The 12844-nt window shown below is 32.2% G+C and overlaps 1 protein-coding gene across 3 annotated transcripts in view; it reads right to left on the bottom strand.

The window, feature by feature from the left end:
* Positions 1-12844, bottom strand: part of pxb (putative Hedgehog signaling attenuator pxb) — a 196122-nt gene that overhangs the window by 35094 nt on the left and 148184 nt on the right. For all 3 annotated transcript variants that reach the window (XM_076126804.1, XM_076126805.1, XM_076126806.1), the window contains one exon: positions 5117-5714. In XM_076126804.1, the coding sequence (XP_075982919.1) occupies positions 5117-5692 (576 nt within the window). In that variant the 5' untranslated portion in view covers positions 5693-5714. The remainder of the gene's footprint in view (positions 1-5116; positions 5715-12844) is intronic.

Genomic DNA, 12844 nt, shown 5'->3' with positions numbered 1-12844 from the left:
ATTGACAAACACACAAATATTCTTGTTCATCACACAAAAACTTGTCCCGGGTAGGATTCGAACCCACCACACGCGGTGCTATGGTTGTTGCGGCGAGGTGCCACTTTAACCACTGCGCCAAACGTGCAGTTGCACCAATTAATATGATTGGTGGATATTAAGTGCATAGCAACGTAGCATAGCACATCTCTGCTGGAAAGGTATCCTTAACCGCAAGAATTCTACGCAGTTGTTAATAAACTATGTTTGCTATGACTCAGTGCTGTAAGTCATCGGTTGTTTTTATCTTAGCAAGGGTGGGCCACCCTGTGCGCTGTGGTATGAATCATTGGCTACTGGAACTACCTGGTGGGTAAATAGAAAGTTGGTTTACTATTATATTTAAGTTTTTTAAGTATTGTGAATCACTGCAAATTTTCTGTTTGATGTGATTGTTGGTTATTTAAATTCAACACTGTTATAAAAATACACCGAATAATTTTAATTCTGACATCGAATTCTTTATGAAACTTAAGTGTAAGAAACTATCAAAATGCGATTCCATAACGAAAGCCCGACGTGTAAGAGCAATGTCCGAAATGATTTATAATGTTCTTACAGATATTTTACCGATAGGGACCAAAATTATCTTTTATTACATATGTATATTACATATGTATATTACTTCATACTTCATTGGCAATTTGAATATCTAAATTATAAGTTAGTCTTGTAATTAGTCCGTAAGCTTTCCTAAAACTATTAAAAAAGACATGTTCTATGATTATATCAAATTTTTAACACCATATCGCGGTCAAAACTACTTAACTAACAAATCAAAAACAACATTCTAACTATCCCCAAATTCCTAACATACGATTAATCAGTTAAAATTACAACCACTTTTACACAACCAGTAACTTATTGATATGGAGTCGTTACGCTAACTTTATGGCCCGACTCCGCTTGAATTTGTGACATCATTAATAAGTTCATTCGGAAGCTTAGCTGCCATAAAATAAATTAATATTAAAACGCCATTTATTTCATGTAAATACTGCTAATGTATGGTAAGTCAGATATTTTAATATTAATAACTTTATTAATGCTTTAGTGTTGAGTAATTCTGTGTAGTTTGTATGGAATTTTGTTGTTAAATGTCTTTGTGAATGTTTGTATAGGAAATGCGAGTGTATGATCTATATTTTGAAACAGAAACTTCGTTATTCTGTTTATATTACTAGTCCAAATGTTTTAAATAGTTTCGTTCCTATGAAAAGTCTAGTACTTATAAGGAAACAACAAAATATCATGAACTTTTGTATAAATAAGTGAAGCTATATAGGAGCAATCTACAGATTTTTTTATCCATTTGAAAGGCATATGACATCATGTAAGTATTGCACGTAATATAGTAGTACGTATGTGAGTCACTTTGGCCTAAATCATCTTAAATGCGGGTGTGCCAACAGTTTCTACATATTAAAGTCAGTTTGTTTAGTTATCTTAGCTTTCTTAATTTAGGATTAATTTAATACATAATCATATTTTATTCTTGAGGTTAAAGTGGTGGACTCAATGTCAAAATTTTTCTTCATTCGAGTAGACAACTCGGAATTAAGAAAAATTTGGCCCAGCAAAGAAACAGCAATGGGTTAAGAATATAAAACCTTTTGAGAAATAGAACTTCGCAATTAAAACACTTTAAACCCGTAGAATAGTTCTTAAACACACATTCTCAGCTTTTAGTCACACCAACACTTAAGTAACACTGCTAATACATTTGTCTTAAAACTCAAAGACACTTAACAAAGAAACCGCTATTTAAAGGAATGAAGTAAACTCACACGACGTAAAAGCTAACACGCCGGCGACAACGCTATCAAACGTTGGTAACTCAAACAGATACAGTTATACACGCAGATTCTACCTCGAGATGTGTTTGAAGACAAATCCGAGGATAATGTGATTACTCGGAATTTTAAGTTTCTATGCTTCGTGGAATTGTGATGTGTGAGAATTTGATTAATGTGTTTAAGAGGGAACTGAATTTTTAATATTTTTATGACTGATTGCGTGTAAGATGATATTCTGTATCATTCTTTTAAGTGGAAATTTTAGTTTTTAAAGACATCATACACTATGCTTGCTCTTAGGCCCGGACTGTGAACTGTTTTTGAAGTTATCATCATATAAAAATTAAAAATAGATCACTAGCAATTTGTCTAACCAGATAATCGAATACAGGACTTCGTGCTTAGCACGGTTGTCGGTTGCACTCTCTACCGCGCCATAAATATATATTTCAATATGCAGTTACTAAATTTTTTAACGTACTTATAATTAATACAATCAGCAAAATATTCAGCAGCGCAGTTCAAAATAATTTAATACGTTTTTCAATTAAACAAATTATCTGCAAGCCATTTCATCCGGGTTCATTTAAATTGTATATTCCTAGAATTATGAAGTTGCATTGCGACACACTATTTCATTAGTGGGTACAAATATTGACACACGAGATAAAACGGGCTAAGCTGTTTATTCATGACCATTCCTACAAAAACTTCTCATCAGATTAGATAAAAACCGTTTACTTTGATATTTCTATTTAATATTCAACGCTAGCTTTGAACCGCGAGTTCGTTTGTGTGGTAAGATTTTTCGGCGTAAACTATGATATGTCCAATGAATCTAGGTTAAAGGCTATCAGTGTGTCATATTTATTTTAAAATCTATAGAGCTGTAAAAAACTCTAGGTTTTGCTTCAAAGAGGAACAAATATCCAAACATCTATTTAAATAAACTTTCGCATATTCATCTTATAAATGCGATAGTTTATCGCTTACACTTTCAAGACTAAACTATCTATGACTATGTCTGACTATGACTTTTTGCAAGGTATATTAGCCTATGTTTAATCTTAATTTAAATTGCTCTAAGCCAAGTTATATGAAAATGAAGTTCGTAAGCTAGATTTCATAGAACTTGGCTTAGAGCAATTTAAATTAAGATTAAGCATAGGCTAATATACCTTGCAAAAACATGTTTTTTATAATATAAAGTGACATGCAAGTTTTGTCTGTAATACTTCTATGATTAACACGTCATAAACTAAGCTATTTTGACAGTAATAACTAGATTCAGTGTAACATCTGTAGTTGATTTACATACTGATTAAATTGAGTTATAGTTTAGTAACCATTGACCTTACTCACGAACACTCACGATGTTGATGAGTACTTTTTAAATAACTAACAAGACTAACTTGAATATTATATCTACTAAATACGAATATATTTAGTATTTTTAAGCTACTAATAGGAAAATATGTTGTATGTTTGACTTACTATGGTAGTATAAACTAAATACATTTTGTTAAAGAATAAGACGTTTTTCTTTTTGAAAATACATCATAATTATTGTGATTAATTCAAAATGTAATTCAGAGTCACTCAGTTTTGTAAATGATATGCTTGCTTTAATTAAAAATACATTGAAACGTGATTCAACACCGCGTTGAAGTGTGCATATTAAATGTACTGTGCTGTAATTAAATCGCGAAATCCGTCTTCGAGGTCTTTCTGTACAGTTGCGAGCAAAAATATATACACACCGTCATATTTTCTAGAATATTTTTTAAGTTTATCCTGTACTTATGTACATAGAAAAAATTGTTCCCATTTGGGTAGTTAGGACCAAGGGGAAGACTGACAGCAAAGAGACCATGTTTCGCTACAAACTTCTTTTGATTCATTCGTACTCATAAGTACATTTTATTACATAAATGCCACCCAATTACGATAACTAGACTACCTTACTTACTTCTATGTATTAAATTATATCATTAATTTAATGGTTGTTGTTGCAAATTTTATTTTATATTAAACAAAAGACTATTAGTTCACTAGTGATATGACAAAAATGAGGCTGAAAATATGAGTGTTTATGCTTTTGACTGTACACAAGAAGCTCAAAGACAGAATTTCAAAAGACCTGTATGTTAATTAAGACAGGGCAGTTTTTATTGGACTCAGAGATAAGGATTAATTAAAAATGGTGCCGCATTAAGAAGTCCGCTTAATTGTTGAACAAAGTGTGAAGATAAAGTAAGATAAATAAAGATAAGTATACGAGCGAGGAAAACAAATACATGGTCTCGTTTAATGAGGAACTAGTTAAAGTAATTAAGACTCTTGGACAAATAATGCACTCGCAATGGAATTGGTTTATTAGATTTTATAGTTCTATGTATGTTTGTATGTATTTGTAGATGCCTGAAGCTTCTTTTGGTATACTTTTTTCTCAGAATACGCCTTTTTACTGTCAATCTATTTAATTGTTTAGTTATGTTATTTCTTGGTTTTTCGTTTAAAAATTATTTCATTTTGACATAAAAACTCAGTGTCAGGTGTCTTATTATGTACGTTTATAATTTAAATACGACGAAATTTACAAAGTTAGGATAAAACTTAAGAATACTAAAAAATTGTACCTTTGACTAATACGTAAACTAGATTGAATGAAAATTAAATGAAAGCTAAATAGAGAAGACTTGACCAAGTATACGTTTGTTTGAAGAAGCGTTTGTTCTAACACTTGCAAATAATTCAACATTGTATTGTTCATCGCCTGGAAGTAGCGGTAATAAACTAATAGAATTCTCTAGACAGGAACTACAAAACAATGGGCAAATAAAATGTGAATTCTGACAGTTTAAGAGGAATTTATGAGATAAAATAGCTAACTGAGACTTCTCTCGTGACGGTCATTGAACTCACTTATTCCAAAGTTATGTGAGAATTTATATATAGGAGTGCCGCAATATTTATCAAGATAAATTGGCTCTCACTGTCAAGTAAACATCACATAAAGAATTCGCAGAGGTAAAAATGATAGCCGAATGGACTAAGCATTTTAGTCCCACGTAAGTGACGACAACCTATGATTTTTTGGAGTTATAAGTGTTACTAATAATAATAATAAATGATTGTCACTTGTTCCAACGTTGAAGGAAAACATCGTAATGAATACTTACAAGTTGTTTAACGCACTTCTTGAGGGCATGCAGAGTCCCCAACTTGCACTAAGCCAGCGTTGTGAAGAAAGAAAAAGAAAAAACAAATGAAACACTTACTGGTTCCGTGTCGCAGGTCTCCAAATCAGGAATAGGATCGTCACCGCAATAATATTCCGCTTGAAGGAACGGTGGTCGCGGCGGAGGAGGCAGCAGGAACTCCGGCGGTGGGCCAAGACAGTCGCACTCCGTCAAATCAGTGGGCTCTATCTCCCACATCGCGTAATCTAACTTAACACTACTCACAACCTTTTCACTGATATCACTATCACTTAAATAACCACTAGTATCACGTTTGTCGCGTTTCACTTCATTTGAAGTCCTCTCTTTTATTAAATTCGCTATGTATAGTTCGTCGTCCACGTCGCTCCATACATTCCTTCTGACTTCCTCATCTTCCGATGAATCGTCTACTTCAAGTATCGGCGCTATAACACTGTCGCTAACTCTTTCTGTGTTTCTTGTATTCTCGTTTTTTGCGACTGCACTTTCAAGAACATTTTGTTTCACTTTATCACCGTTCGTATTTAAGTCACGAACTTGTTTATATTTGTCGTTTCTGTTGAAACCATTTTGATACGTCCAAACAGCGTACGACGACGCTTTAATTGGACCCCTATTGTATCTTTCGGCCATACGCAGTCTTCTTTCGAGTTATCTGCAACAATAAAAACATTAAACATTATAACACTTCCATCGGAAAGGCTATTACAGTCCGAACCAATTTCTTATCTGACGGACAACGTATCGATTTTACTGGCATCGAACTACTTATTATTTAATAGAAGAGCTAACACCTCATTTTGTATAACAAAGCAACCGCAATTAGAACCTACCGTCTGAGAGAGCACAATAGGCGAGGAGCTACTATCGATATCATCAGGTGCCACGTCTCTGGTTATTTTAATTTATTTTTTATCGTATCAAATTGGATGGACGGGTTTCTAGCTATGCACTCGGTATTCCGCCGCTATCATGATACGCCCGTCAGAGAGGCGGTTTCGAAAGTTTAAAGTTCATCGTTTTTTGATATTTAATTTTGATCTGAGTGCGGTTGAGTGTAGGCGAATAATTGCGTTTTAGTTTTTTCTACATGGAATGAATGTTTCAGAAAGTTATGCAGCAGGTGGGATTTCAACTTATGTTAGTAGTAAAATATTTTCTAAGACAAGTGATTCCAATAAAACTGACAATGTTAACTAAAATATACATACATTTGTCATAACAAAACAACATTTTAACCAAATAAAAGACTCAAACTGTCCGGACGAAGACATCAATGTAACATCCTAATTTCCATACAAAACGTGAAGGAACAATATTCTCGAATATTTTCCCGTGTTCAAATGTTTTTCGATAGAGATGTGCCATGAGCACGCAATTATGCATGCGTAAGGCGTTTCTAAGGAGGTACCGCAAGATTGCGAGGTCGTGGGGTCAACAGCGTCAGATAACACTCCAACGAATAAAATATTGAGAGGTGTTATGGCATACAAAACAGGGCTCTCGGATGCGATTTATGAACATTTTGAAGTACCGTTGAATGATAGAAATCTGAAAGTGAATATAGTTTATGTTATTTGTATTTAGATTCACATTCCGATGAGGTCTTGGGCGCTAATAAATTGATGTTTTTGAATTAAGAAATTATACAAGTTAGACCGATTTCATGTATACTAAATGACAGCATTATCATTCTGAGTTCTATTAGATGATATGAATGCTTTAAACAAATTACAAAATATAATTTTCTTACTTAAGGAACTGGTCAAAATTTGTGATGATAATACTGACTACTTTCTAGCCGACTCAATTTATGGACTCAAAAATAGAACTACAAAATACAGACTATATTCTGAAAGTCAGAAAGCATGTAATTTTTTTCTTCTTATTACTAATAATTTTGTACCACTTATACAAAGTTTGGTATTACCTTTAACGTATTGCAGTCTTTAATGCATACAGCAATAATAAAACCAACATGAGTAACATCAATTACATGATTCTTTTCTCACCTTACATTAAACATTCATTTACTTTTTGCATATCATTGCGATCTATCAACATCATTTTCTCCATCTCATTATCATTTGGTGTTCAGTGGCCACTCGATGACTGTCAGAGAAACCTTGACGTCGATACAATACTCGAGAGCCCTCAAGGGACTTAACGAACCCATTCTATAGATTTTCTCACGTGAATTATACTGGTGTAACGGTTATAGGGTGTGCGGATCGAACAGAATTTGAAGCGGAATTCTATAGAGCAAAAATTTCTTGGTATGTGGTTTATAAGATTGACAGATGGAATTGTTTTGTAATTATTGTGGAAAGGTTTATTTACTTGAACTAACTATTTGATTAAATTACGATTAAATCAGTAGTTTTTAAAAACGTCCATTCTTTAAGTGATGAAATTAGTTGCATTAAAAACGGAATATTATTTTGTATAAAATTGTAAACTTTTTGGCATATTTCTCCCCAAAATTAGCCAAATTTGAAACAATTATAATGATCGAGGTCTGTTTAGTAAAAGTTCGCTAAAAAGTTTAATTCGTGAGTTTTTGATCAGAAAATAGTCAATTTTAAAGTTCTCGTAGTAATTCGTAGTTCTAAACAGTCACAAAATACCACTATTATCACCAACAAACTCTTAACTTAGTAAATAACAAACAATAAAGATACCTACTAGAAAATTACTAAAGAACTTGAGCAACATTTCAAATAATATTCCCAATTCTTAGATATTCTCGGAAACACTGAAGACCTCCGTATCCATTAGTTAAATGAATAACTCTATTATGTTATTAATATCAAAGCTATTAGGAACAGGCCTACAACAAAACGAACCATGTATAATATATACCTTTGTTCTTGAAGATATTCTTAGACTATTACTTCCCACTCATAGGTATTTAGGTAAATGGAGTACTCAATTATAATGTGTGCTATGATTTCAATTAACAATGTCTTTAAGTAATATTGTATAATAGATGTAAGATAGAACGAAAAATAAGAAATTTGATTGTATACTTCATAAATATTAAACTTAACTGAAAAGAAACTTCAAATAAATTAACAGAATTTCGTAATTCACACGTCGTTTTTTGTTTATAATTATTTTTACACGTCATTCTTCTTAAGATACTTACAATATTATACTAAACAAGGTTAGTAGATTTTATAATCAACAAGGTCTAAAATAATATGAACAGGCAAAAAATAATATATAGTTTTGAAATAGGAGTAAAAAGAAATAAACATAATACTATTCTATTCATCAAAGACACAAACTACTCCAGTAAATCCATCAAACGATGTCAGTTTCAAATAAATCTTATAAATAACTAACGCTAAACATAATAGACATTTCTAACAGACAGACGTAAAGGAGAACACAATAAGTTTTAGTAATAATGGGTGAAATGATAGTCTAACCGTTACTCATGAGTTCAGTGGTAATAGCTCTGCCCACACGGCAGAATTTAGTTTATTCCTCTCAGACATTATAATAAATCTATCGGCTTGAAGTTTCTAGCTTTAGAATGGTTAGAATTGTTTTTGATTAAAAGATGGAGGGTGGAGTTTATAGTTCACTTGTGAAGAAGCTTGTTGTAAAGTAGGTGGTTTGAAAATAAACTCTCTCTCTCTCTCTCTCTCTCTCTCTCTCTTCCTTGCCATGAATCCCATATGGGAGTGGGGTCAGCCTTCCTGCTCTTTCTCCTCTACTTCGCTCTGTCCTGGACATCGTCTTCGGAAACCTCACACTCACTCATGTCTTTCTGCACTACAGTTTCCCATCTTGTTTTGGTCCGTCCCTGGATCTACGACCAGGAAGGGAAAGTTGTTTGAAAATAAACTATGATTTGTTATCCCATGCGTAAAGCAAAGGAGGATTAAGTGTTAAATGTTGTCAATAGATTCAGATCATGTCCCGAAATGATGTCTAAGACATTATATTTATTGATAATAAGTATTGATTTATGAAACCAATAGTTTTGTTTTTGCTCCTAATTTTCATCTTGATCAAAGTGTGGAAAAATTATTAAGTGTTATGTTAATAATCAATAGAAACAAGCAATAGCGGTTTTTACAACTTCTATACTTTGTAACATTAATGAGAAATTAGGGTTTACGCCCAAAAATAAGAATTTTTGATATTTGAATGAACCTTTCTTATCGTTTTCATTTCATCATCAGCGTCCGAACTTTCCGAATGAAGTAATCTAGCGGTTTTAAGCTATACGTGTTGGGTCCCAAGGTCGCTCCATCGAAATTGCAATTACTACGCCATTGACGATTTTTTAGGCTTAATTCTATGTTTGTGATAACAATGTTATAGTAACTGTTTATATACTGTTAGCTGGGAATAGATTTACAACCAGTCATCGAAGAACTGTTGGATAAGGAGAATTACGTTTGGGTACAGGTCAATTTATAGCAGCTATTTTACTAATTAACGTCGCATAAGCTCTGATTAGTTGTACAGCGTTTTATCTTTTTCACTCATATACAGTTTTTAAATTGATTGAGTGACAATACAATGATGTCGTTGATATAGCTTCTAAGGTATTTTGAAAGGTGAATATTTTTAACTTATACTATAAAATAGTTCTGCTTCATGTTCAATGTTGCCATAGCAATAATAATAAGCTCTACGGTATGCAAAAGTAACATAAAAATTGATATAATTTTTCATATAAACTTTGTAATTACTTCTAGAGTTTCAAAACTATAAAACTCTTTTCACGAATAATTGCAGACAAGAAAGCGGCTTATTAATAAAATACTCTAAAACTTTGACTGACACTGAAATTTCAAAAGTTTGACTTTCAAATGAAAGTTGGATTTAGTTAGTCCAAAAATAGCGAATTTTCATAACAGCGAATTTTCAATTTGCGGCCGTAGAAAGTTAATAAGGATTGTCAGAAATGTTTCAAATTTTACAAAATTGGTAGCTATTATTTTCTTCAGAGCGAAACTATTATCTGTGTGCCAAATTTCTTTCAAATGTAGTAACTTACTTTTGCGTGAAAAAGTATCAAACTATGCACACTCATCTACAAATAAAAAAAAATAAAACAAAAACATTAAGCAAAGAAACTTTTACATCTTTTAAACAATATTAAAGTACAGAAGTACAGATAGATGGTTGCAAATCAATCACGCTAGAACTACTGAACGAATTTTGATGAATTTTAATACTCTAATAGCCTGGGTAGAATTTTACAAATCGACAAATCTTTTCACGCGGGCAAAGTCGCAAGAAAAAGCTAATTTAGTATATTCGTAGAATATTAATAACATTTTGTAAAAAAGGTTTTATATTTCGACGCATAAAATTTAAAGTTCTACCACAATCACAGTTTTAACTCATTACTTTCAAAATTTCATGTTTCCTACACTCTGTATATTTACATTAACTGTTTGTACCGACAAAAGAGCTATAGGATGTTCTAATAGACGTTTCCGTTGCTTTAATAATAATGTAAACGAAAATTCTTGTGTTGTACCGATTTGAAGTTATTTTACTTTACAACTTTGAACAAGCAAAGTGAAAAGCGTTTTGGTATTACTAAAATTGGTATTAGGAAATGTCGGTAATAATTTCCGGGATGCTTGTGGTGAGATGATATTGGGTTAAAGTTATTTTGAATGGAACTGCGGTGGTTTCGGACGATTTGCCAATGGAGTTGGTTTTTAGAATTTGAGATATTTATTGGTAAAATTTTCGTAATTCAAATTAGTGCAAAAAGTGATAACGCATTTTTCACGTTTGAATCATTTTTCACAGTCAACGCAATTTACTTTATTTAATAGATCCTATATTATTATAATATATTTAGTGATCTCCGATACTCTTCAAGAATACTCTATACTTTGACCTCTGGCTACACTGATTGTTTCGATTGTAAATAAAAAATTACTTTTCTTTGATTATATATTATTTGGCTTAAATTTCGTACAAAAAACAATTTAATCGGTATAAATAATTAAACACCTACATTATGCTTCCCGTATTAATTAGAACATAACAATAATATCTAATGTTCTTACAATAATTTATAATTACAATCATGTCATGTAATATTGCGTTACAACAACATGCTCGTATGTTCGAAGGCAGCTCATGTTTTCGACACCTCACTAAGTAGCACTAAATTAATTAACTATTTGCTTCCGGTCGCTGTCTACATAGTTAATTAGCGAAAAGTTTAGTATCGAAACCGAAGTGAGCTACTTTAGACGTTCATGAAATTGACATCAATGCTCTTCAATACTTTTTTGGTATGGAAGCTTGTAAACAAAATAAAATAATTTTGATAAGTACACATTGCTCTGAATGGACCGATAAGGAAATATGGGACATTATTATAAAATAATTTGCTTAGAATAGGTTGTTTAAGGATTGATATAAGTCTAAAGAGACAAAAAGATATTATGTCATATTAAGTCGTGGAAGTAGAGTTTCTGAACTTACGATTTATATCCAATTTTGCTCCATCGATATAATTTGGAAAATACAATAAATCGAAAATTTACTATTTATAGATTCGAAGGGTGGACCATCCATTTACTGTCCCAGTGAAACTAAGTGACGATGACTCATTCCTTTTTGTACGTTTGTTCCAATTTTTTGGGACCCAACGCAATTTTGTCGTCAGCGAAATATGAATGTATGACAGAACACCTGGGTCAACTCCTTAGGGGATTATAGGCGTCAAAAGCGTAATATTTTTTACTGTTTCTTCTAAATTGTTTTTGTTATGTGTTTTATTTTATTTTTACGAGTAATGTTAACACTTAGAACTTGTGAAGAATCAGATGTGATAGAATTGCGTAAGGTAAATACGAATTCTTTCAAAGTGAAAGACTGCTTGTCTGAAAAAACAGAGTTATTGCACAGTTAGTTTCGTTTAGGTTTCACAGTTAAACAATCGACCGCTTTTGATTCTGTAGATAGCTGAAAACAATTTTATGTTCATTCATATTCTTTCCTGTCCTCATACAATATTAATAAGGTACACAAAAATCATAATAAAACAATATTTCAGCGTAATTACTTAAAAAAAAACACATATTGCATTATGATATGCAGGCTCATATACAAAATTATTTACGCATTACCGTAATAGCAAATCTGTTTCCCACACGGCCAACAATAGGTACATTCACCCTACGTACAAATGTAATAACATTAATCCATCGTATGTTCGTGATCGGTTAATTAGTTTCCTCTTATGAAGATTTGTTGTCCATTTCTACGTACTTCACAATATGTAAGCAATAGTGATAACTAACACAAAAACCACACAAAAATCTACCTTACCATCTCGAAAATAAGATACCAATTGCTTTAGAAAATTCTGTCTTAGAAGGGCAAATGATGTGAAATGAAAATTCGACTTTTTGTTTCAAAGAATAAGGTGCAAATTAGTTTGTAGGTGTGATGTAAACAGATGTATTGCTGCGTATATTTGACTAATCCAATTTACTCACTAACAAGTAAAATGATAACGGTGAACGGGACTTTTGTATGTTCTAGTAAATGTATCTCTATGAGCTAATATTTCAAGACGATATTTCTGTTTGATAAATGGCAGGAGCCTTTTATAAGACCTTTGTAACTTGGGACAAAATATGGGCAGATATAGACTCCTTGCTCTACGAGAAAATATTGCCTATACTTCTTTGTGTCTTTACGAAATAATTTAGTGTCGAAGTCGAATTAGCTATCATTTAGTCTAGTAATAGAATTAGCTAACATTGATGGCATATTTGGAAATTT

This window comes from Anticarsia gemmatalis, chromosome 19 (assembly GCF_050436995.1).
Source record: "Anticarsia gemmatalis isolate Benzon Research Colony breed Stoneville strain chromosome 19, ilAntGemm2 primary, whole genome shotgun sequence".
In the NCBI taxonomy this organism is placed as follows: domain Eukaryota; kingdom Metazoa; phylum Arthropoda; class Insecta; order Lepidoptera; family Erebidae; genus Anticarsia; species Anticarsia gemmatalis.
The sequence above is the reverse complement of the archived record's forward strand: the minus strand, read 5'-3'. Positions and strand labels throughout refer to the sequence as shown.